Genomic DNA, 26,241 nt, shown 5'->3' with positions numbered 1-26,241 from the left:
AAACACTCATTGCGTTGATGTCCCTTTTCCCAGTTTGTGACTGTTTGTATCAGCTTCATGGTAAATCTGATTGGATAACTAATTTTCCAAAAGCTGACCTCCAGAGTGAGTTTGTTTTCATTCAGTTTCTTCCCCCAGTATGGCTGCTTGTATCATTTCATGAGTAGCTATGACAGCAAAAGAGGGTGAAACTAGGAGCAGAAAGCAAAATGTGAAACAAAGGGCCTGGGAATGCTACTTTTGGTCATGGTGTAGCTTATATCCATTAATTTTAGTTTAAATACAGCCTTTTGGCTTTTTTAAGTCTTTCACTAGGAGAGACATGTTTCTTTCCCAGAGAAAATGAACTTCTGGGAACAATAATTTTATCTTCCATGTCCTGAATTTCTGTCCATTCTTACTCATTGATTTGTAAATACAATTAATAAGAATGGGCAAAAAATGATCGTAATAGCATGTACTTCTAGACAGTCTTCAGTGCTTTTAGAACAGCTGAGGAAGATGCTTAAAATGCAAAATCATAGAGTCACAGAATGCTTTGGATTGGATGGGACTTTAAAGATCATCCTGTTCCAACCCCACTGCCAAGGGCAGGCACACCTTTCACTAGACCAGGTTGGTCAACACTCCATCCAACCTGGCCTGGAGCACTGCTGATTTTTTTTTTTTTAAGAAGAATGAAAACAAGGATTGGGAGTGGTAAGGCATCCGGAAGAATTGATAAAAACTAAGTTTAGAAGGGCTGTATCCTTTTAACAAATAGCACTGAGCTTGCACTTGTGTAAGCAGTGTTGTTTAGTCTGTGGTGTAGTGGTGCTGATGCAGATCTTCATGGCCAGCCTTTATAGCACCATGTGTAAGTTCTGCTAAATATAGTGCTCTAAAATAAAATTTTAGTACAGCAATTCATGCAAGTAATCAGTATGTTTTTGGTAAAGCAGTGTTAATAAGGCTTTAAACACTTGTTACACTATGGCTGGTTTTTAACACTGGGTATACAATCAGTCATCTGTTGTTTTGGCAGTATCTTGTGTAGTATGTGTTGTGTATGCGATGAAGTAGGTGGTGAAGTAAAGGAGGAAAAACTATCCAAAACAAAAATACCATGGGAATTAAGTTTGAGTGTTCACGACACCTATGCCTGTGGCAGAGCCTGAGCTGTTTCAGAGTGTTTGAGTCATAAATGCTTTGTTGTCTTCTAGAGGATGTATGTGTAGCTCTTCAAACGCAAACTATACTTTTTTTATTACAAGTTGTTTGTGTTGCAGTAAGTTGGCTTTTCCTTTAGCATCCAGTATACCCATTTTCTTGTTCAACGGAAGCATTAACCAATAAACAAAATATATAACATTGTCAGTTGCTGATTGATTTGTATTTGTTTTGTACATTATTAATGTATTTTGAAAATTTTATGCAGTCCTAAGACCTGTTTTTATAGTTTTAATATGTCTTCAGCTGGTATTTGTTAAAAGAACAGGCATTTAGTAAAACAAGGTGCAAAACTTCACTCAGTCTCTCCATATAAGTCGGCCTTGCAGAGTACTTGTGTATAGGGTAGAATCTGATAAGGTCTGAAGTATCTTTCTTTCATTGGTGTCTTCATTTGAATTGTAGCAGCTGCAAGAAGAGATCAGGTCATGAATCAGCAAGTGTATCTTTTCTTAAACTATAGCAGTAATTAATTTTTTACCTGAGTGTATGAGACCAGATATTGGCAGAAATGAACATTAACTAAATGTTTAATAATATTGTTTGAGGTTTGTGTTTACCTGGTCAGAAATATTGGAGCTATGACAAAAGTTTTCTTTCTTTGATGGTGTATGCTAGAAATCGAAAATTGTAATTTAAAAAGAGCATTAAGAGAATATGTTTGCTTTCTTGGTCTTATCTTGAAAAATCTTTTACTTCTTTCTTCTGAAGTTCATTCACATAAATACAGTGTATAGATGCTAACTTTACCATAATCCACATTTACATTATACTATTTTCTTTGTAACCATTCTTTTCTGACAGTATGGTCCCCAAAAAGGCTCTAGTCCTTGGGGACAAGTGTCCCAGGATGAAATGATGAAACTTCAAAGTGGGAGGGATGTCAGTAAATGAGAATTCTTCTAGGAACATTAGAGCAATCACAAGCAAAGTGTTACAGGAGTAACAGTTTCTAGCACTATGCAAAATGACTGCCTGATGTATTTTTGGTTTTGCCTCGCTATGCAGAACTGCATGGATCTGAAACCTGAGTTTATCATGTTCAAAATACTGTTTCCTTGGAAATACTCTGTAAAATTAAACTTGTTTTCAGTTTGAAATTAAAGACTCAAACTGTCTATGGCATATTTTGAAACATTTAAATAGATTAACATCTCATTTCTTATTGTGATTGTGCAGACAATAAGAATCTTGAATTTGCACATTTCTGCAAAATTTTAAAACAGAGTAACTACATTAAAGATAAATGTAGGTACCTTTTTAATGTGGCTTATTTCTGGCCTCATAGTGTCAGCAAAAGCAGTGTAGAAAACTATAGGAGAACATTATTCAAACTTTTTATGTCCTTGCAAGTCAGTTGTGAGGGCCCTATAGAAGTTCATTGAGTCTTTAAAGTCTTAAAGATGATGCATTTTTTTTTCTTCTTGTCCTCTTTCCAAGCTACTAACATAATGATAAAGCAAACTATACTTGGTATATAGCTTATATTTTTTTCAGTGTTACTTCTACTTTTCTTAATAATCAATGCATTCAAAACATTAGGGTGTTTTCAGTTGCTTTATTTATGGCTGTAAACATCTGTTAGTGCTTTGTCTTAGGTTCCCTACAGATAATATGGTAACTTAAGTTTTAATGCTGTATGGTTGAAGTTGCTTCCTTTAAATGGATAACATGTAGAGAATAAGGCATCACGTTGGTAAGTACTTTTTGCAACAACAAAAGAGTTGGTTTTTGAAGCTGCATGCAGCAGTTCCCCAGGTTATAATGTCTTCAGCAGCATATGTAGGCACAATGGAAGTCAGAAGAAATTTGACTCTTGGCAGAGATAGCAGGTGACATTTCTGTAGTAGGAAGTCTGTCACATACTATTATGTGAGTTGGCTTTATAAATACAGCATGGAATTTTTGGTGGGTTTTTTTTTTATGAGAGAAATGATTGTTTAGTACTTGAATTTATCTTCAGCCTTTCTGAGTTGTCTGTGGTTTGGTATAGTTTTTGAGATTCCTCTTTATGGAGTGAGCAGGATAGGATATAATTAATCTGAGTTCTGATTCTTATCAGCTTTCATATTGAAAGATCTTCCATATACCTTCAACATAGTGGCTACAAGATTGAATGGAATAGTTATAAATAAAAATCAGAGTTGTGTTTCTTTCTGGGTTTTGTTAATTTCTTGATCTTTTAGCATCTGCAGTTCTGTATCCTCTCTTACTGCTGTTTGTTCCTTCTGTTTGGCTCTGGCTGTTTTCATTTCTCACAATTAGTCTATTCAGGCATCCAAGTAGAAACTTAAGGCTCCAGCAAAAATGTAAATTTAGTCCTTTGACTAGAAAGATACTTGAGGAGAAAATAGTTATTGTGAGCTTTCTGCTTCTTAAACATTTCCCTGCAGAGAAGCTTAGGCTTTTCAGTATGTGTTATAGGAAACAAGTAGGTATCATAATGCCTCTTTTTTTGACATTTTCTCTTTTGCTTTGTGGTAAAAAAAAAAAAAAGAATCTTCAGCGAATTTTAAATTCTGTAGTTTTCTGGTGTTCCTAAAGTTTCTATATGACTTCTGAAATGTAAACTAGAAAATGTGCTGAGACGCTAAAATGGTAACCTATATCTTAATTGATCTGGACTGGAACAAGAATAAATACAATTAGAAGTGAAAAAAAAAAAACCCAAGTCTTTGTAAAATACACTTGCTTTCTTGGTCCTTAATACCAATTTGGCTGTACTTTAAATTGCTTTCCAGCTATATTCTCTAATTTCAGACTCTCATGGGTTGATTTCATGTCTTCCATGAATGGTTGTTTGTTATTTTATGAGGTCCTGTAAGAGTTGAGCATGTTAATGAGATGATGAGTAGCAGCCAGTGGGACTGAAATTGCTCAAAAGAGGGGCTGCTTAATAAAACAGGCACCGGGCCACTTTGTGCTATTTGCCTGGGTAAATGATCCTCCCAGTGCCACAGCCAGGGACGTGTCTGGGTAGGGAGCTGAGGTGGAGGGACAGGCCTCAGGTACTGAGGGAGGCAGCATCAGAACCACAGCCCTGCTCACCCTCTCTGGTCTCTGAGGCCACAGAGCTGTGTCCATGTTTGGAAGATGCTGCAGGATGGACTGAGCGTGCTGCTTCATGGTGCTGACACCCCCGCTTGCCAAGGACAGCTCTTACGGCCAACAGAGCTGCAGGCAGGAAGGACAGGTCACTTGGGTCTCCTAGACCAAACCTCTTCATGCGGCAGGACAGCATCATTAGCAGACGTGGAACATTCTGGGCCTGCAGTGCACCTGGGCTGCCTGTTGTGCTGCCCATCATTTTTGTCATAGGCTAAGGGAGGAAAACTTAAATACATAGTTCTGCCACTCTTCTTCCGATCCAGACATGCATGAAATGGGAGCTTTAAGCAGCAAATGGGAGAACAGTCTGTGTACTTCCTCCCACTGAAGCGAGTCTTTGCAAACCCTGACTCTTGACCTAAACAAGGGTTAAGCGTCTTAAAAAAAAACCCAAAAAAGTCGATTCCAGTCTGAAGATTACAGGTGTGGGGAAAAGGTGAGAGAGTTACACGTAGTGGTTTGGGATAGATACAATTCTTTTTAATAAGTTTTAGAGCATTTAAAGCCTGTCTATCATGGTACCATTTTCCCCCATAATTTATAGTGTACTAACCTAGTTGAACATGAAATTAGCTGTCTATCAACTCTAATAAATAATAATTAACTTAACTGATGAGCCTTTAATTTCTCTCACTTCAGACCATAAGTTGTAGACATTCCTTTTGCCTTGTGAAAGATGTCTGTAGTAAATTTATTAGTTGCAATGTTTTCATCTAACTTCATTTTCTATTAATAGCAAGTCTCCTTCACAAAATGGTGTTAACATTTCAAGTAGTTGTAAGTACATCCCAGGGAAGAATACATACTGTTAACATCCATCTTCTTCCTGAGATGGTGTTAGTGCCTAGTGCTTTCCAGTCACTACCAGTGGGTAAAGATTCCTTGTTCCCAGCTGTATTTAAATACAGTTTAACTGTGTTTACAGGTGTTGCTGAGGAAGGTTGGAAGTTAGGATATCTGAGGAAGAAAAGAGTGGTGTTACCAAAATATTGCCTAGACCATGATCTTCTATGTAATATTTTTGCATTTTTGTGTAACTGTAGTCTTGTTATTATAAAAATACTGAAACAGAACCTTGATTGCGTTTTTAATCGGACTCACATTCAAAGGCTTTTTGCAGTCAGTGGAGTTAAAGTTATCTAAAATTGTTTTTAAAAGTAAACATCCTTTCTTTAATGAATAAGAGATTTTCACTCTTCACATGAGTATCCTTCATGTGTCAGACCTCAGACTATGCTAATAACAACTCTGCCTTTATTATTAAAGACAAAATCAAGGGCTTTCCACTTGTTGCTTTCATTTATAATTGTTATGTTGAATCTGCTGCTGCAGTGGTGCCTCAGTAGTGTATCCAGCAGTGCAGCAAAGACTAATCCTTTTGTTTGTTGCCCTTTGCTTCAGCTCTTCAGTATTTTTAAATGTAATATCTGCTATATATGGTTCCGAGGTTCCATTTCATGCTGGTATGTTTGAAGGAGAGGAAGACAGTATTATACATGAGAAATTATCAGAGGAGGGCTTTTTAGGCATCAAACATAGAATTGGGTAAGGTAACTGTTAGAAGTGGTCATAGAAAGAGCAGAAACCCCCATACACAATTAAGCATGTCACTTCTGAGATGTTCTGCTTAGTTCCATTCTGTGGCAAAAGCATTTTAAATAGCAGATTAACTTGCACTTCCAAGTGGAATAGTTGCTTAAAAATTTGTTTTATGAGATGGGAATGCAAAGGTGATGTCTGTTGACTTAAACTTTCCAGATTGCCACAGGTGAATATTTTGTTCTCATACAGTTTATTATTTCATAGCAAATTCTTGGTAACTGATGTTAACTAGTGTCAAAATACCTTGAATGATTTGATAACAAGTAAATGTAGGTTTAGGTGATTTTTGAATGCTTGCTTTAGTTGTTGGAGGGGGGTTGCTTTATTTTGGGCAAGGGACAATGGTGAAAGCCTAGATTTTCTTTTTGCTGTTTCTCTTTTTGTATTCCTGTTGTCTTAGTAATGGCATTAGTTTTTCTTAAGAAACAAGCAAAATTGATTTTGCTGACTTCTAATAGTGCTATTTAGGGATGAGGAAATTCTTCATTTCAGCTTTGTAATATTTGCTATTGAATTGTTAACAACTGTCCTGGACACTGACTTTATGAAAACCACCTTTTTGTAAAGCTGGCTTTTGGACTTTATTTCAGATAACTGGTTAGTGTAGTACAAATATTTTCCCCTCTTTAGTCTGCTATCAGATTACAAGCAGCTGAGTGCCATTGATGGTAAATTTCTCAAATTAACATTCTACTGTACATTCCAGGCCTTTAATGTTTCAGTGTGATCTTTTCATAAGTGCTGTGCAAGATTGCATTTTGCTGCTGAAGTAAAGCAGTGTTGCATGTATTTTATAAAATTACTCCTTCCTGTTTGTCTGCAAAACATCATTAGGTATGTTGAAAACGATGACATTGGTATGTGTATGGCTGTACCCCTACTTTCAAAATAAGATATGACCTTTGGCTTCCTTTGTTCATGCCTTAAACATTTTAGCTAATAAAATGTTAGCATAAATGGAACATCATTTTAGCCCAGGATGCCAGAAAGAAAAGAAGTTGTCCTTACCTCCTGTGGAGACAGGATCTGTCCATATTAAACCATATATGCTGGGAATCCCGTGTTCTTCTGCCACTATTAAATGACCTCTCAGTAGCTTAATTGGTACATGGTTAGTCAGCATAGTGTTTCTTGGCAATGTTCCACATACATATGTATTTTTGTAAGAGACAGATGCATTTCTTTTGTTCTTTCATTTTTAGTTACATGGGAATTGGGCTTTCGGCGCAGGGTGTGAACATGAACAGACTACCAGGTATGTTTCAGTTACTTACACTGGTTTTTAAAATATGCTTCAGTTTTGGTAAGCAAGAGAGTGTAGCATGACACCTCTGTGTTGTATCTATTACTGGAGTTATGTAACACTTGCAGCTGAAAAGTTTAACTTTTACTGTACATTTACTCCTCTACTTCTGTCAGCTCTTACTGTTATTTTTAACATTATGAAGATATTTTTTAGCAAACAAATATAGTATAAAATTTTCATTATGTGTCCTGATAAAAAAATGAAGCTATAGATTTCCATGCTCTGTATGCTGGATTTCTAGCAATAAAAATTATCTGCTGTGATAAAACCTCTCTGTCTAACATGGAGGGAACTCTTCTCACTTTCTGTACCTTTACCTTTCCAGCCTACATAGTAAGAGTGGGTAGCCTAGTTTTAAGTTTTGACTGTTCCATTAACTTGCATGGTCAAGGACACTGTCTAGTTAACAATTGTCTGTAGTATCTCTGAATTTGTATGTGTATACATAAAAAACTGGGATTTTAACAGATCTTTAAATGTGTAAAAAAATATCCACCCAAAACCAACTGACTTGAAATTACCAAAATATAAAACCATGTTGAATTTACCTTTGAGTATCTGCATTTCATTACTTTTGAGTTTTAACTTTCTTACCAAATGCTCTGGTAGAGATCCATATGATGACTGCAAGTCCCCATTACACTGCGAGCCCACCTAAGGCTCATGAATTATTAGTGGGTGGCATTAGGTTTGATTTAGGATGCTATAATTATCAAAGGTACTACTAATGAATGCAACTCCAATAATTTGAGGTTGTCTTTAATTTACTGAGAGATGCTTAATATGGTACCAGCTGAAGCTACTGATGATAAAGATTAAGGGTCTAAGTGTGTAAAATACTTCCAAATTAACCTGCAAGGCAGCAGCTTGACAGAAGAGGTTCAGTATTGACTTGCAGAGAGTGTAGATAGGTATTTATAGAAGAGCACAGACCAAGATCGTTTATTGTGAATTTCATTGAGTGGTGTAACAGTGTGAAGCTCCTTAAAGATTCTACACCTTCTTCACCTGCAGAATCAGCACCATATTTGCATGCATAATGACTAGCTGTTGGCTGTGCTTTTCACCTGTATTGCTAATTTTTTCCTTTTATTTAAAATTTATTTTATTTTCAGGAGCAGCATAGCTAGTTACACTTTAATCTGGAGATTCTGTTATTATGCAGAGGCTGCTTGCTGCTGAATAGTCATTGAGAATAATCAGGACTAGAAATATGTTTCCCCAGAGATGCCTGTTTGGTTTGTAGCCAGGAAGAATCTGATTATGACATATGGTAGCAATAGTTTTGCAAAATGAAAGGGGAACAGGAGAATCTTCACTGCTTTACTGGGACATGTCAGATCTGTATATAGCTTTTTGAATTTCAGCATTGTAGCTGATTATATTTTTGGGATTGGTAATACTGTATGTTGGAGTAAAGAGAAAAATGTGTTATCTGAATTTGCATTACCTGTTACATACTACAAATGCAATTACTTATTCAGCCATTTTGATAAAAGAAGTTGTCATTTTAAAGATTATGCAGTGGCTTTCCTAGATAAGAAATATTAGAAAGCAGAAGGCTGAGCATAGTAATTGTGTTAGCCTGGCCAGAATATACCAACTTAGCACAGTCTTCAATTTATTTAATAATGAAGAAAATGAATAAATTGCAAATGCTTTTGTTGTCTAGGTTGGGATAAACACTCGTATGGTTACCATGGAGATGATGGCCATTCATTCTGTTCCTCTGGAACGGGACAACCTTACGGCCCAACGTTCACTACGGGCGATGTCATTGGTTGTTGTGTCAACCTTATCAACAACACCTGCTTCTACACCAAGAATGGACACAGCCTGGGTATGCAGAAACACTGCCTTTTGTGACAGCACTGTCTTTAGGTCTGTTGTGAATAGGAAACCCTCTTCACATCAGGAACCAAGGGTTTGAATAGTTCTTTTGATAGCTTGATAGTCTATCTTCATAATTACTATGAAGTAATTAAAGAACTGGGAAAAATAATTTCTTCTGTGCCATGAGCACTAACATTCCTTGTGAATTTGGGAGGATTGGTCTTATAGCATCTCTTTCCACAAGATTTGCATTAATGAACTCTATTACTCAATCCACAAATAGTGCTTGATGGTCATAAAGTAATAGATAATAAGAGAACTGAAGATAAGGAAAATGGATTTAGCTAAAATTCCTTGCTGGTGTTGGGGGAACACCCAGCCTTCACTAAAACCTTACATTGGATGCATGTTGTTTTGAGCATATGTTGGAGAGCAGTGTATTTTGGATTCCCAGTCTGGAGTCATTCATAGTTGGGCTAAAGCCATAAATTATAAAAGTTGAGCTAAAATTAAGTCTATTAAACTCATACAGTAAATTGTAGTATTAGGCAACACTGCAAGATAATTTTTGAATTTGAAGATGTCAAGAGTGGGTGGAGTTAAAAAAATTTTAATGGAATACCTATTTCAGTTACTTAATGTAATTTAATGAGCCTAGATATAGAGTGTAAGGAAAGAAGAAAAAAATTACTTCTTGCATTAAGAAAGGAGTGGGGGCTTGGGAAGAGATCTTGGAATTGTGCTGAGGGGAGCAGGAGCTTTGAAGGGATGAACCTCAAGGAATAAGATTTCTGTGATGGGTAGAAATGCGATAAGGAAAGGAGAGGGTAGCATGAAATGAAGTAAGAGATTATTGAGATAGGCGGTCTTGAAGTTGCTGTTCTATTTTCTTACATTGGCAAACCCAAAGTAGGTTTGGGAAAAGGGGGAAGGATGTGGTTTAAATTCTTTTCTAGCCTCCCTGAACGAGACTGACAGTTTGTTTGCTCAGGCTTTGAGCAAACACATCTGACTTGGGAGTTTTCCTGCTTCTACTCACAGCAGGGCTTAGGAGTCTCCTCCTGAGGTCAGTTCCATGTAATCAATTCTGTGATTATATTCTTTCATGATTTTTAATGTTCCTTCTAAATTGAATGAGTCTATATACCCTGAGGCCTAGGGCAGTGGGACACTTGAAACATGCACTGTGTAGTTGTTTCTTTTGGCATCCTGTTGCAGGATAGGTCCAACTGGAAGATAATGGGCTTGTGTTTGCCCTAATCTTTAACTGGGGTAAAGCTGAGAAAAGCAGTCTTACCTTTTTCCCTTTTTGAAACATTCACAATGTGCCTGCAGAGAAGTTGGATCATGTGATCAATTAAAGAGACATGAATGTTCTCACTACCCTTATGGTCACCTGAAAGTGTGAGTAAGCTGGGGAAGGCAAGAGCAGAACCCTCCTTTTCAGTGGTAAAGCAGACTGGATTAGGGCAACTCTGAAACAACAGTGCAAAAGATTAAAATCCATTTTTAGAGGAGACCAGAATGGCATAGGTGAGGGGAGGCTAATAAAATGTCATCTGTCAGAGACTGAGTCTTTATGGATTTCACAAGGAAACCTGACAGTTGTTCTGCTGTCATGGACTTTGCTAGCTTTAGCTTCTGACATGAGAAAATTGATTCTGTGTTGAGTGGAAAAAGAAATCAGAAATTTTGTCTGTCTCACTGAGTTGTTGCAGTTGCTAGTTGTCCAGAATTCCTGTACATTCGTGACTTGGAGGACATTTATGTTTCTTCTCTGGGCCCACATATTTGGCCTAGAATATAGGATGTCTCTGGCTCAGCCTGGGATTTGATGCTGCAGAAAGAGCAAAGCTGTTCTCATGCAAGTGTGAAATCCTGGGTTGAAAAGAAGCCCCAACCAACCCCCACCCCCAAGACCCCAGCTCCTACATATCACTTAGTCATCATTTATTTGTCATGCCTACAGCCTCCATTTTGGAAAAGAGCAAGCTGGATGTCAAAATTGCCAAATAGAAAAAATGGTATAGCTTAGAAAATGATAAAGTAAGAGCAGGGAATAAATAAAATGATAGCTTTGAGATATGATGGGAGGAAACAAAGGAAACAGATTCACTCAGTATGCCATCCTTCTGTCTCAAAAGATGTGTGTAAGGAATCCAGATGCTCTTGAGGTTTGAAATCCTGGTGAAGAGTAGAGATTGAAAACAGGGACGGAATTTAGGACAAAAGGTTAAAAGCTTTTTTTTCATCTTAAATTTGAAAAGGTGGTGGTACAGAATAAATTGAAGTTTGAAGGGATAAGTGGATTTGAATAATTCAGCATTAAAAAAAATACTTGCAACAATAAAGGAAATTCTGAAATACTGTTATTATTTGGCTGTCAGAAGGAGATTACTGATGTGGTTTTTTTTAACTGAAAGCTTCCCACCCCCTGAAATTGCCTGAAGTTCCTGAAGTGTATAGAGGTCATATTTTTCTCTAATCCTGAGACAGCAAAATCACTCCCTTGGTTTTAAGGGTAGATGGATGTTTGTAATTATGTAAGACGATATTAAGCTGTTCTGTTTGAAAACCAAAGCATGAGGGCATGGATTAGAGTGAAACACTTGCAGGCTGGTTTGGAGTATTATAGATATGTGCTGCTTGTGTAAAGAATGTGAGTGAGTATGAAGAAAAGTAATAGCAAACAAGAAAAGACACCATTAAATCTTGATGTTGCAGCATCATGACATGCAAGTGAAAAAGTATTTTCAGATATCCTTACCTTTCTTCTCTAAATTTAGTATGTAGCTAGAACTTTCAGACTTTCTAATCTGCCTATCTGTATGATTTGCTGTGTCTTATTATCTATTTTGAAAAAATTAAGGGCAATTTAAGTATTTTTGATGATTACTTTTTGACAAATACTGCCATTTATTATTTTAAAAACATGAATTGTGCATAAGCATCATGGGTTTCACCATACTTTGCTTATTTCTGAGATGTTTGAGTGAGATTTCTAAACAGATAATGATACTTTAAGAAAATGAGGCTTGAATCCAGACACGTGGAAATTAATCTTAATTTTCTCTTTATTACAGGCATCGCTTTCACAGATTTACCGGTAAGATAAGTGCATTTTCAAACAGTTTTTCTTTGTATCTTTAAACAGATGTTTCAGCTCAAACTAGCATTTACCCTGTGCTTGTTGGAATCACAATGATAATCTTAGTAGCTAGTGTAATATTAGGTATTTCTCATCATGATTTCAGTGGTGATTTTTTAAATGAAGGATAAAGTGTTTTGGTTTTACACTGATCCTTACAAGAGGTTTTTCCTTTTCAGGTTTTTTTTTAGCAGAATAATAATACATGCAAATAATTATTACATGCTTTGGCATATTCAAGCCTTACATACGAAATCAGAGCTGTATTAAACACCAACATGGTGGATGGCTGCTTGAGATATTGTCACTTTAACTCATTCTTGATGCCTGATTTTCACAAGTTTTGCTTCATTGAATCAAATGTATCAGTTTTTTTTAAAGCTGCACATACCTGAAGTCTTGTGGCTTTGAGTCAATTAAATTGTGCTTTCCTTAAAAGTGGCATCTGTTCCCTATACTACTGATACAGGCATGATACTGCAATTACTTTGGTTTTCTTCTCATCCCCTTCATTTCTGATTTAATCTGTTTAAGGTGCAGTGTGTGATGCACGTCCACCTGGCCACCTACTCCCTTTGTGGGGCCTTAAGAGGCAAGGACAGATATTAAGGAAAAATGAAGTCAGGAACCCAAGGAGGCTCTTAGTTCTACCACAGGGTTGAGTGCTTTGTGTAGGAAACCACTACCACTGTTCTGGATCTTCAGGTTGCTAGCACATGGTGCCAGCTCAGGAAAACTGACACTATAATCTGAAGTATGAAACTGAACCCCTTTTTAGAATCAATGGTTTCCATCTCATTAAAAGATTTGAGACTTGGGGTTTGTTGATTATTTTTGACTAGGTAACAGTATGAGCATGTTTATTTAAAAAAGCAAAGGGTGTATTTGTGGAAATAGAGGCAAGATTGGCTTGGGTGTGGCTTGAGAAACCAGAGTATTTTTCATTTCACTGGATTCTCTGGGCTCCAGAGTTCCTACTGACCTGTGTGTGGATAACTTCTTACTGATAACTTTAATTTATTTAGCATAATAGTTCTGTAGATTAACACCCTATTATACTATACCACCATTGTCTGCAGTGTAATTATGATGTAGGTATATTTATTACATAAACTTCAAAAAAATTTAAACTACCTCCCACACACACACACAAGACCCCAGTAACCAAACCCCATTCACAGTGAACAATTGATTGCCTTGCCATTGCTGAGATGCTCATTATATTTAAGAAAAGTACCTTTATCCCAAGGCAGATTTTACCTTTCTCATATTTGCCATATTTTAAATTTGCATGGAGACCTAATTTCAGCAGAAAATAAAACTGAGACAACAATAAATGCTGTTCAAGTGTTTTCCTAGATACAAGTCCAGGAATTCACAAAATCGTCAATGCATTGTTACAGTTTTTGTTAGGCACTACAGTTGGACTTTGAGGCTATTGAGTTTTCTATCCTGTCAGTTCTTACCACTAAAATTCAGGGTTGTTTTAAGTATTTCACCCTAAAAGGAAAATGGCCCACTTTGTAAGTTTAATTTCAGTTCTCTTTTTAAAGGAAAAGGACTGGTCTTTAAAATAATCAAAAATTGTTACATAATATTTTGTGAAATTTAACCCAAAAGTTGTAACATGTAGCACAGTTTAAAAAGTGTATTTTCTGGCTGGAATGTCAGTAAGATTTTCTTCTTCCAAACACAAAGAAATTGAGTACTGGGAATAAATTAGTCAGTCATTGTATTGCTGTATTGGCAGAAGCTGCTTTTACTGCTGGAGTACCCTACTAGAAACAGTAAGGTTATTACTAGAGGTGAAAAAAAAAAAAAAACCAAAACAAGCCCACAACAGTGGGAATTTTAGGGCAAGGGTCAAAAACTAACTAAAATGTTTCTTGCAGCCAAACTTGTACCCTACAGTAGGGCTTCAAACACCAGGAGAGGTTGTGGATGCTAATTTTGGACAACACCCATTTGTATTTGATATTGAAGACTATATGCGAGAGTGGAGAACCAAAATTCAAGCACAGATTGACAGATTTCCAATAGGAGATCGGGAAGGAGAGTGGCAAACAATGATTCAGAAGTAAGACTTTTAATATTAATAGTTTTTTTAAAAGTCATTAGTTGCATGATTGCAGAGTTCTTTAAAATGTTTTATCTATTGTCTTGTGCAAAATGTGATAGATGCTATTAAAAAATAGTACAAGTAAGTTTGTTACCAGGTTTGATAACAGTGTAAAAAGGAGTATGAACAGATTTTATGGCAGAGTTGTCTGTGTCATTAATAATTTGGACTTTATAATGATGAGTTTAGGACTTTTGTTCTAATTTGTCTTATCTAATACGGACTGGGGAGTTTGTAGGAAAGTTGTTGTGGTTGTAATGGGCAGTTTTAATACTCTGGGCTCTGGAAATTTCCCTTTGCTTTCTCAGCCTTCAGCATGCCAGGTTAAGTTGTGTCTCATTAGTATTTCTTGGAAAAATGGTGGTTCTGACTTTGCATTTTTTATTTTCTCAGTGAAAACAAAAACTTAATGTGCAACAATTTCACTTCAGTGGGAGTAATGAGAAAAAAAAACCAAACCAGCTTAATTAGCAGTTAATATTTGAACTGACCCTGCCTTTGGGTCATGAATAATTGTTACTAAAATTCATCATAATAAAGTTATGCTTTTATTATTTTTAAAAATTATTTTTCTGTACAGTGTTTTGAAGAATATACTGATTCTTAATTGAATTACTTTTGTCTGACTTGTACAGAAGTCTCTGCATTTCAAGCTGAATTTTTCAATTCAGCTTATATTATCAAAGAGTTTTTACATTTAGGAGTTCTTGCTTTCTTACCTGTATTTAATGAGTATTTCTGAGTTTTGTTTTTGTTTATTTTTAGAATGGTATCATCTTACTTAGTTCACCATGGATACTGTGCAACAGCAGAGGCATTCGCCAGATCCACAGACCAGACTGTGCTAGAAGAATTAGCTTCCATTAAGAACAGACAAAGTAAGGCTGGAGAGCATGTTGCATCCCTTGTTTCCTCCCTTAAACAGATACTGCATAAAGCTTTTTCTTAAGCAGCATTGTAAAATTGGCTTGCAGCACTGCTCCATAGCACAGTTCTTTGCTGTCATTTAATGTTACACATGTATGAGCAGCTGGGTATGAAAAATCTGCACAGTAATACTTTGTAACTTGTTCGATGTAGCAGAATGTGGTAAATTATCTGTTGTCTTTTCTCTCGAATGGAAAGTTGTGATATGTCTGAAACAATTGTGTGTAATGTCTCTGAGTGTTTGTGAGAGCTAATGGTTAGTCACAAACAGGAGTATAAAACTTAGTCGTGACAGACATTTATATTTTTATCTGAATGTGAAAAGGGATTGAGTTTAGAGAATGTTTTATAAGTTAAATGAAACTTTTCCTGCTTACAGCTGTGAGGGGAAGAGGACAAGGACAACAAACAGCAGTTCAGTTCTAACTTGCCATGCCAGTGCTGTTTGCAGCCTGATGGAACAGTGCCTTCCCCTTCCATTTAAATCCCTGCTCTATGACCATCAGCATTTGTGTTACTGTGTGACATACCACATGGGGAAACTGCTTTGGTTGTAAAACAACACATTTGTTGGGGTTTTTTCATTTGGATCAGTTTCTCTGTTGGTGAAGAGAGCTGGGAGGCTGTTTGCAGCTTGAGCCAAGTTACAGCCACAGAAGCATCAACTAAAGCAGAAACCTTTGTGAAAGATTTTGCTGAACTGTAGTTTGATTAGGAGTATGTGTTGTAGGTGAAAGAGACTGAATTTTTGTTTTTCTTAGTCAAAATTGAACCTGTAGGAGTGCGATGCAATTTGGATGTTCTTGAGTGACAGTAATTTGAAATGTGCTTATTTATAAAGTTGTGAAAATGAGAACTAAATCGCAGAAGAGTGTCTGCAGTCTTATTCTAGCTCTAAATGCATAGTCTGACTACAAAGCAGTTGGATGCTGGCAATAAATAAAAATACTGAGTTCTCATTTAGATACATGTAGGTGGAGTGCAGTTCTTAAATTTTCCTGTTGAACATTTTAAGCAAACATGATCTTTCTTTACACTATTTTTTTCTAAAAGGAAAAAAATCTTGTTGATTGATGGTTGCAGTGTCTTTTAATCATTTATGTACGTGTATTAATCCGTAAGCTGTCCATTTAACTGATGTTGGTTTTGCTGAACAGAAGTTCAGAAATTGGTTTTGGCAGGATGAATGGAGAACCCATTGAAACAACATAACAGCTGTATCCAAGTTTACTAGAAAAAAATCCTAATCTCTTATTTGTTTTTTGGTGAACAGGAATTCAGAAATTGGTTTTAGCAGGAAGAATGGGAGAAGCCATTGAAACAACACAACAGTTGTATCCAAGTTTACTAGAAAGAAATCCTAATCTCTTATTTGCATTAAAGTGAGTCTTCAAATTATACAGATGTGTGTTTATAGATGGCACAGTACCTTCTGAGACAAGACAGTTACTCATTTAAAGCTTTCACAGAAATTTGTACAAAGTTAAGCAGCGCTTTTTAGAAAATGTGTGTATTTCACTTTTTTATGCTCTTCTTATTTGCTACATGTTTAACTAGGTTTTGTCATCGAGGTCCTGGTTTGCAGCATAATTCACATCTCCCTGTAGACTTTTCTGCAGAACTAAGTTCTGTAGTTCTTTTTAATGAATTTAGTCCCATTTGGGTGTTAAGTAAAACTTAAAATGGAAACTGATACAGTAGCACATCCAAGAAGGTTAAGAATCCTGATGGCATAAGTCAGTCTGTTCCTCCAAAGGAGTGACTGACTTTCAAGACCAGCTTAAATGAGCTGTTTCATTCCATGCCACTTTACTAGAAAACTCTGGCTAAAACTGTGGAATTCCATAATCCCAAAGAGTTCTCTTGGCTTCCCAGGTACACAATAGACACCTTCATTCTGGCATTTTTACTTGCCAGCTGCGCTGTTCTCCAGAATTTTGTATCACATTGCAGTGTTTGAATGTGGGAAAAATGCGTTATCTCCTCTAAGAACAAAGCACTTTAATTTTATGTGCAGTTAAATAACTGGGAGTGTGTTTGAAGTCTGTCATGCTCAAGTGCTGAACAGAATTCACGTGATAGTACTCCAGACTTATCACAGAATTCACAAAATGCTAACATTTTGATGAAAGACTTCACTCAATAGCATCAATTTTATGTTATCTTTTCCTCAGTCTGTCTAAATTTTGCCTGTTCTATTGAGGCTACTGAAGCCTTAAGCATAAAGCAGGAGTTCTGAGCTTCCTTAAAGTCCATAGTAAAACCTCCTTATCTAAAATGGAATTCACAAAGAGCAACAGCCTCTAAAGGAAGGTTTGTATGGGAATTTGCTTTTCAAACTATTTTGTAGAGCAGGTGTTTAATGTGAGGTGTTACCCTTTAATGCTTAATGTTCCAGACAGTCAAACTCTGTTCTCATTTACTTGAGAAAATGACAGACATGACAACATAATGACATATCTTTCTCAAGAAATAACCTTGCCCCTGCCAATAAAAGAAAACAGACCAAGAAAATATAGTTTAAATCTCTAGACTTTGAGGACTTAGTGACAAAGGCTGTCCTCCAAGGATAATATTCCTGTTCAGCTCCCTCACAAATTTGTAGTTGTGTATTTTTGGCGGAATGCTCCAGAGCTTATTGACGATTGGGTTACTGACATTCAGCATTTTGTTGAGTCAGACTTGTTCTGTATTTAGCACTAAAATAAAATCATTGCTATCGTTGGTTATTTGAAATGTGTAAATGGTTTTATTAGCTTAACTTTTTGCCTTTTGTTTAGGGTGCGTCAGTTCATAGAGATGGTGAATGGTACAGACAGTGAAGTGCGGTGCTTGGGAGGCCACAGTCCAAAATCTCAGGACAGTTACCCTGTTAGCCCACGGTCATTCAGTAGTCCTAGCATGAGTCCCAGCCATGGAATGAATATTCACAATTTGGCAACAGGCAAAGGGAGCAGCACACACTTCACTGGTAAGTTTGTGTGGAGGATGCACCACACAGATTTGGATGTACCACGCCACATGGATTTTTTTTTTTAAATAAACTTAAGATTTTATGCTGAATGCTGTGTGTAACAGTAAAATGTTAGTGATTAAAATATGGGATTTCCAGTCACTGGGAAAAATGAAAGTTTCATCACATAATTTTTGCATGTGCTCTTGGGTTTGCTTCTTGCAAAGTAGGTTGCCACCAATTTCTAAAAAATGCTTCCCTCTGGGAGGTGGAAAGTTCTGACATATATTTCTCTTGTCTTTTTGATGATAATTTATGGTTTGGGCAAGATGGGTTAAATCCAGTAAGTGGTATATATGATCCATTTCCTGTGGTGTTGGAGAAGTCAGAATAGCTGTGGTTGAGCAGGAAACACCAGAGGCCGGGTGGTAGGGTTGAGTAAAAGACATGCTGCTGGCAGCCACATTTCAGTCTGCACAGCTGAAACATTTCTTAGAGCATTTAAGTAGTGGGAAATCTTCAGTGGGAGGCCACTAATGTTCAGAGCTGTCCCAAGCTTATGGGGAGATCCCCATGCCTTCCAAAGCACCCCTGCTGAATGGAAGCAGAGCATGTTAAAATGATACCTGAACGTGGCATCCTTGAAGACTAAGACTCTCAGGGTAGCAGAGACCATCAGCTTTCACTTATGCTTAATTTCCAAATCCAAACTGGAGCTGACTGGGGGCACTTTTTTTTTCCTCCTCTCTGGGGTGTCAGTGAAGAACCACTCAGATTTTCTGGTTGTTCTTCAGGTGGTTATTAGGATGTAGTGTAGAAAGTACCTGTAATTTTTGTAATTTTGAGAATCGAGGCAGGTTGATGAATGTATTACTAGAATTGATGTTTGGTATTTTGTAAATGGCAGCAGCTGCTTTCTTTATTATAAGCCCTTCCTGTGACCTGTTCCTATTTTAGAACATACTTGGGAGCTCTTGGTTTGATGGAACTGGCAATTATATGTTTGCTTCAAATTGTAGTTTTCCTGTTATATTTTAGAAGGGTCAGAAGAGATTTTAGCTAGGCATCATAATTTCACAGCATGGTGTAATTTTTTTAGCAAAGCACAATATTAACAATTAAAATAATTACATGGTGAAGGAGGTTGTATGTAAGTATAGCAACATGCAGAGTATTCAGCACTGAATTCTACTGCACATTTATCAAAAGAATTATGTGATCAGGAATTAATAATGTTTGCTTCCATTCATAATGATTACAGTGGCCTAGAAAAGATTTTCTAAAAATCTTCTACATTAGTGCAATTTTTTGGTTTTACCAGAATATTAGTACAACTGGAAAAACCTTCTTGTGTCTGTGTTCATACTTGTTAAATAATGCTTAACTTCTGCACTCTAGAAGCCTTAAGGGTTCAAATACCTGAAACATGGAGGTGAAGTACTTGAGTTTGTGTGGCAAATTTAGCATACTTGTTCCTGGTCAGTAAATGCTACACTTACTTTTTTTTTTTTTACAAACGTATCTGTAAGTACCACTTTATGACTACAACTGTTAAAATATCCTTGCAGGGTTTGAAAGTAGTTGCAGTAATGGAGTAATATCAAATAAAGTGCATCAGTCTTACTGTCACAGTAAACACACGACCACCAGCTTGAATGTACCAGAGCTGAACAACATAAATGTATCCAGATCACAGCAGGTTAACAGCTATCCCAGGTAAATAAACTTTAGATGTTCCTAAGTTTCTTTAAGGCTTCTGTTCTCCACGTGTTTGCATGGCAGGGAAGAGTTTTCAGTGGGTTTTGATGTGATGGTTTTTTTCCTCCCTAAGGACAGTTGAAACAAAGTGTAAGGAGCCAACAGCTTGTGGTAACTCTGGTTGTTTTGACAGTTCAAGCTCAATAGACCTTTTTCTCCTGTTGGGGTAAAGAAATGAAGTGGACAAAATTAAGTTACCTTGCTTATAGCTATGGTCAGTTTTGAAGTTCCATAGTGAAGGTTAATTACCTCTTTAAAACTTCTAAAAATTTAATTTAATTGAAGCCACTGACACCAATTTAAGTGTGTTGCACACAGGTAATGAAAAGCTTTCCAGATACTCTCCATTTGTGGCAGTATCTGGAAAGTAAACACAGTTGAGATGCAAATGAAGTGTGGATTCCCTTTCCCTGTGTACTCCAGGATTGTTTGCCTACTCCAGTCACTGTCACGAGTGCAAATGCATTCAGTTCAGAGAGTGAAAATAAATCTCTTAACCAGAGTTAGTAGGGTTCTTCGTAACCAGTATGGGTAAGCTCTGGGTTGCATGGATGCAGCAGAACCCAATTTGATGTGAAATGCAACAGCACTCAGCTGCATTGTGCCAAATGGATTCCCAAAACTACCACACAGGATGTGATGATGTGGTGGTGATGACCAAAGGTATTTTAGTTGAATACTGATAATTGGGGTAAAAAAGTAAGAGTAACAATTTACTTTTTAACTTTCCACAATTTCTGTTTGCATCAGCAGTTGCCTCTGCCAAAACGTCTGGCAGTGTCCAGGCAACTTGGAGATTTTTCAGGGGGGAAGACAGTTCCTTGGCTGTGTTCTTGCCCAGTCAGAGAGGCCTTTTGGTTTCCTTCCTCAAAGGAAGCTGAGTATCTTTGGTTGCTTAGAAGCAAGATATTAAACTTCCACATTGAATCTATTTGGTCTTGACAGAGGCTTTAGGCTGCTATTCTCCATGATGGAATAGAACAGACCAGGATGCAACTGTCAGCAAAGCTCAGTCCCCAAAGCCACGCTGGCATTTTCTAAAAGCACTTCTGTGAGCAGAGGGTTGTGAGGAGCTGAATGCTCTGCATTTGCCACTGAGTGTCTCTTCAGTGTTCTGCTTTACTCAGCATTTACTTTGGGGTTTTCTTTTTTTGTTTTCCCTCTGTTGTTCCACAGAGTAAATAAGAGGAGAAAGCATTTTTTCCAAATAATTAGTTATCTAAATACGGTATTTTCCAAGTAAGATGTATATTGATTTAACTATGTTTTTTATGTATAAATGCTAACTATATTGGAAAGTGGGAGTAGTATATTTTCTCAATGCATTTTCTTCAACTCTGGGTATATACAATTATATAAACAATGTAAGAACTTTTTGGTCTGTATTTAGTAAGTGCTATATTCCTTACTCCTGAATAATGTGGGGGACATGTTTAAATTTTCAGCATCTGAAAACAGTATTTTACTGAAAACTATTGTTAAGGCAACCTTGAAACTTCCATGGTGCTCTGGTATCACCAGTTGCTGTTGAAGAAACTGTGGTCTACCTTGGTAATATTTAAGAGCAGCTTTTCAGTAGCTAAGATGAGGAAGTAGTGTGATGAAGTTGTAAAGATAACCTAAGTACTTAAATACGAGTAAAACTTGTATTTACTACTCTCTTTTCAGCAATGATGTAGACATGGAAACAGATCACTACTCCAATGGAGTTGCTGAGACTTCATCCAATGGCTTCCTAAATGGTAGTTCTAAACATGATCACGAAATGGAAGAATGTGACACAGAAATGGGTCTGCAGTGATATTTCTTACATTTTTATTAAGTGATGGCAACAAGGTTATGTTTTTACTTGCAATGCTTCCCAACTTGAAAATTAGGGTTACTAGTTCAAATCTTGAATTTTTGATTGTTTTGCTATTATTAGATGTATATTCTAAAACCACTGATTTAGGTGGTGCAATATCAGTGTGAGAACAGGGGAAATGGGTAACTCATGGCTACTGAAATTAGCATTAATTTTAAAGGAAGTACCTCTGAGGAGAAACACCCGGTTGTGTAGCACCCTGTGTTTGAGTTGGGAAATTGCTTCTTCCTCTTCCCATTCATGGTTCTCATGGTGTCTTTGTGCTCCACAGTAAGCACAGAAATTCTACATCTTTTATATTGAAATGCGAAGTGCTAATATTTAATGCTCAAGAGTTTTATTAGGGAAATGTAAAAATGAAAAATTAACTTTTTTTCCCATGTTTTCCACCAAAAAAACCCAATCTATATAGTTATAAGGTAAAAATTAACTTTGTTTTAGTTAATTTGCTTTATACTCTGCCATGGCTATTGATGTTGGTGACAAATGAGTATTTAAATCCCCTCTGCTTGCCCTTTGTGCAGCTGCAGAATTGGTACTCAAACAGTTGATTTAAGCAGATGCCAGTTAATGTGTAGTTTAAATGAAATGTGCAGCTGGAGACCTTCAGAACGCAGCAGCGCGTGCAGAGCGCTGTGAGCGCTTCCCAGTTCTGGGGCTGCTGCTGATCCTGCAGCTTTGCTGGGAAATGCAGGGGCACGGCAAATGGCATTCTCCTGCAGCCCTGCAAGGAGGAATGCAAGCTGGCAGACCATTCTCCCTGCATTATGCTCTGAAACTGGATAATAACAAGACCTTATTTCTGTGACAGAAAACCCAAAACAAGTCCTTGCTCTCTTGCAGCCTTTTCTGCAGAGACTTGCAGTGACAGACATGCAGCAGCTGCACAGGCAAGGGAGTTGTGCTTTTTGTCGTCTCCTGCCTTTGGAAAGTCATGTCTTAGATGAGGCTGAGCTAGGGACAAACACCACTTCTTGAAGATTTGTGGGTGCTTCACCTACACTGGTTACCCCCCAACCCTGCCCCCAGGCTGAGTCTGGTGGTTTTTCACTTTTTGAAATATTTATATATTCTCCTTAGTGCTATGTATTGAAGGTTAAGTAGGCGGGTATCTTCCAGAGGTGATACACTTACATCTAAGGGGAAAAAAAAAGTAGCCAGGTAAAAATCCTGTTTTGAAAGAGTAGTCAAAAATACATCACTAAATAGCAGTGTTAAAGTCAGAAAGAAGAGTGGATTTGTAAGTGAAGAGTCTATCAAAATGCTCATTTTAAAACTTGATTCCATTGATGAAAAAAAGACAAGGAATGGATAAATGCCTTTTTTTTAATGCAGTGCTTTAGGTGTAAATTTTTAAAAAGCAGATTTTTCAAAAGAAGCCAAGTGTTAGTTTACTATTCGTAAGCTGCATCAATGTCTTTTAAAATCACTAGTATTGGGAGTATTGTATGAAACAGTAAACAAATCAGTTGTAATGTCCTGCTTGATTACAAAAGAAGCCTGAAATAGCCAAATGATTTAAGATAATGTGTTCTGCAAGGAGTATGAACAGTCTAAATGATTGTCTTGTAGCAGAGTCCATCCTGGCTGTTGAGGAAGTTCGGCATTTTTTACACACTAGTAGTTCCCAATTTGGTGTATCTTCAGAAATGCAATGCCAAAGAATTTAAAAAGTTAGAACTGTGGGACTTTTGTTGTTTTTAAACTCCCTTAAAATTTTAGGGTAAAATCTGGTTTACCGTCTAGTTATTTAAAATTACCCCTTGCAGAAAAGAGCACATGCTGTGATGGCCTTTGCCATTAGTGAATCCGATCTCTTAAATGTTCCGGAGGAGCAGTTCCCCGGTGTGTGGTGCAGGAGCGCGTGGGCGCTGAGGCTGACCTGCTCTCTCTGGGCAGGCAGCTGTGTTTGGCTGAAGTCAGGCTGTAGATCCATGGCTTGTTACCCTCGGCCCCGCCCGTGGTGATGATGACGATATCGTTTCTTTAGAAGTAGATTCAAGTCAATTACGACGCCAGCTCTGTGGTGGCAGCCAAGCAGCCATTGAAAGGATGATCCATTTTGGAAGAGAATTGCAAGCAATGAGTGAGCAGCTAAGAAGAGAATGTGGCAAAAACACAGTGAATAAGAAAATGCTCAAGGTATGTTTAATCTTCTTGTAAAGGTGCATAACTGTGCTGCCCAGCAGGAGCTTCCCACAGCATGTTGTGCTGGAATACTGTTCTGCCTTAAATTCTGCCATTTTTCACGTGTGTCAGAGCAGATGTTCTGGTCAGCTGTGGTGTAGCTCTTTTTTGTCTGTGCAACATATGCTCAGGGAAGATAATTTTGGGCTGTTACACAGTTAAACACAGAAATTGATTTAGTGCTTTCCTTTCTCATTTGTGACCATGTAACTTGCCCTCAGGAATCGAAGTTCTGGTTTTGTCTTTTTGATCTTTTGTCAATGATAAATGAACTACAGGATGACTGGTAGAGATGCCCAAAATCTGCATGTTAATTAGTTTGCCTTGATTTGAGACTGCTCTGGAAAAGAATTCTCCTGCCAAAGACTGCATGCAATTTTCAGTCTGTTTTATCTTAGCCCATCAGTTAGTAAAATAATGCTACCTTTCGCCTTGCTCTTGGGAAAAAACCCTAAATGGAGCAAGTTCTGTCACAATTTCTTTTTATCTTTTTGTATTGATGGATACTGACAGTCACCTTTGTGATTCTGAATCAAAACAGTTGAACAAAATATCCCTTCTTTTCACTAGTAGCTTGTAGCTGTAGATGTAATCAAAGTCATTTTCCCACAGGATGCATTCAGTTTGCTTGCATATTCTGATCCCTGGAGCAGCCCTGTTGGAAATCAGCTTGACCCCATACAGAGAGAACCAGTGTGCTCTGTGCTCAATAGTGCAATACTAGGTAAGTGTGGCCTTAAGGACAGCAGTGTTGGGTGTACTCTTCTGGGAAGAGAGGGATCATTTTGGAGGATATGTAAAATAACAGGTACTTGCCTGCTGTTGTAGTTCAGAGCAAAATTGGCCTGTAACGGTGCTGTGCAAGGTCACGTTGTTGCTCCTACTTCGGGGCTTGCTCTAAGAGTAAACTTGCAGATGAATGATTTAAGTAGTTTAGATGTCAAGTTTTCAGTGTGTTATTATGAAATGATTAGGTATTTTAACTGCACTGTGATTCTTTTTCAGAGACTCACAATCTGCCAAAGCAACCCCCGCTTGCCCTGGCCATGGGACAGGCGTCACAGTGTCTAGGATTGATGGCCCGGTCAGGAATCGGATCCTGCGCCTTTGCCACAGTGGAAGACTACCTACACTAGCTATGCATTCTGAAGGTCTGAAAGGCGTTGTGGCATATTCAACATGGAAAGTAGACCAGCTCTGCTGACTGGAATTTGGAATTTTAATTATGTACTAAGGACAAGTCTGTCGCTTTATGTTGCTTCCTAGTTTACAGCATGATGCAAATGATTTCTAACTTAGTGTTAGGAGATTTCCATCTTTAAACCTCTTAGACAACTAAGAGTTGAAAATATCACTGGTAACGTCAGACATCCAAATTGACAAGTACCAATCCTTTGAACGATTGTCCAAAACAAACCAAAAATCCTGCTACCTTGTGGTGGGACGGAAGAATAGAAAACATGGATGTATTAGCATGTGGGTGATGTAAACGTCAAGCAGGATGACTTGCCAACCTCCACCCCCATTGTTACATAGTTCAATCAGTGTAATTTGCAAAATGCAAATGGTTTGGATATATAGTGTTGATGGGAAGAAATGATATTTTTTAATGTGTACTGTAAAACTTGAATTACTCAGGAGCTGAGTGAATATGTTTGTTGCTACTTACAATCCCAACCTGTTGATCTTAGTAGTTTTTTGTTTTAACATGGTCTTTTCAACTTCGTTTCCTTGTTTAACTACAGACAGCTTCTGTTGTGTAGGCTCACCAGTTTAACTGTTGTATTATAACAGTATTACATGTCAACACAGTGTGGTTATGACCTATTTATATAAAAACCAAATATTTAGTCAATTTACAGTCTTAATTTAATCTTTGTACACCTTGCATTTTTAAAAGTGCTTAAATAGTACTATATCGCAATAAAATGTAGTGATATCATAATTAACCAGCCATTAAAAACTTACGTCTACATCCACGGTAGCATGGACGTGTATGCTACATTGTCTTGTTCTAGAGCTCCACCCTAGAACAGCAGCTCTTGTGGAGACCTCTGAGGGGAGCTGCCACCTCCCCGAGGAGCTGGGCTGGTCCAGGTGAAAGGTTTTGCTGTGTTCTTGCCACACAGTGATCTAGCTAACAGTGCAGGAAGCTTACTCAGGCCTCCCTGCAGATGGGGAAAATCCCTTACTGCTGGAAAGTAATCCTGAGGCTGGAGAGAAGTGT

The 26,241-nt window shown here is 37.4% G+C and overlaps 1 protein-coding gene across 1 annotated transcript in view; it reads left to right on the top strand.

Moving 5' to 3' along the window:
* Positions 1 to 25,998, top strand: part of RANBP9 (RAN binding protein 9) — a 38,770-nt gene extending 12,772 nt beyond the window's left edge. Inside the window, exons 3-14 of the mRNA XM_064705201.1 lie at positions 7,122 to 7,174; positions 8,898 to 9,065; positions 12,142 to 12,164; positions 14,099 to 14,283; positions 15,091 to 15,203; positions 16,526 to 16,634; positions 18,033 to 18,223; positions 19,774 to 19,921; positions 21,632 to 21,753; positions 23,818 to 23,969; positions 24,627 to 24,738; positions 25,020 to 25,998. Of these exons, the coding sequence (XP_064561271.1) occupies positions 7,122 to 7,174; positions 8,898 to 9,065; positions 12,142 to 12,164; positions 14,099 to 14,283; positions 15,091 to 15,203; positions 16,526 to 16,634; positions 18,033 to 18,223; positions 19,774 to 19,921; positions 21,632 to 21,753; positions 23,818 to 23,969; positions 24,627 to 24,738; positions 25,020 to 25,150 (1,507 nt within the window). The 3' untranslated portion in view covers positions 25,151 to 25,998. The remainder of the gene's footprint in view (positions 1 to 7,121; positions 7,175 to 8,897; positions 9,066 to 12,141; positions 12,165 to 14,098; positions 14,284 to 15,090; positions 15,204 to 16,525; positions 16,635 to 18,032; positions 18,224 to 19,773; positions 19,922 to 21,631; positions 21,754 to 23,817; positions 23,970 to 24,626; positions 24,739 to 25,019) is intronic.
* The last annotated feature ends 243 nt before the right edge of the window (positions 25,999 to 26,241 follow it).

The sequence above is a fragment of the Zonotrichia leucophrys genome, chromosome 2 (assembly GCF_028769735.1).
Source record: "Zonotrichia leucophrys gambelii isolate GWCS_2022_RI chromosome 2, RI_Zleu_2.0, whole genome shotgun sequence".
In the NCBI taxonomy this organism is placed as follows: domain Eukaryota; kingdom Metazoa; phylum Chordata; class Aves; order Passeriformes; family Passerellidae; genus Zonotrichia; species Zonotrichia leucophrys.
Note: the sequence above shows the minus strand (reverse complement) of the source record. Positions and strands in the feature narration are given on the sequence as shown.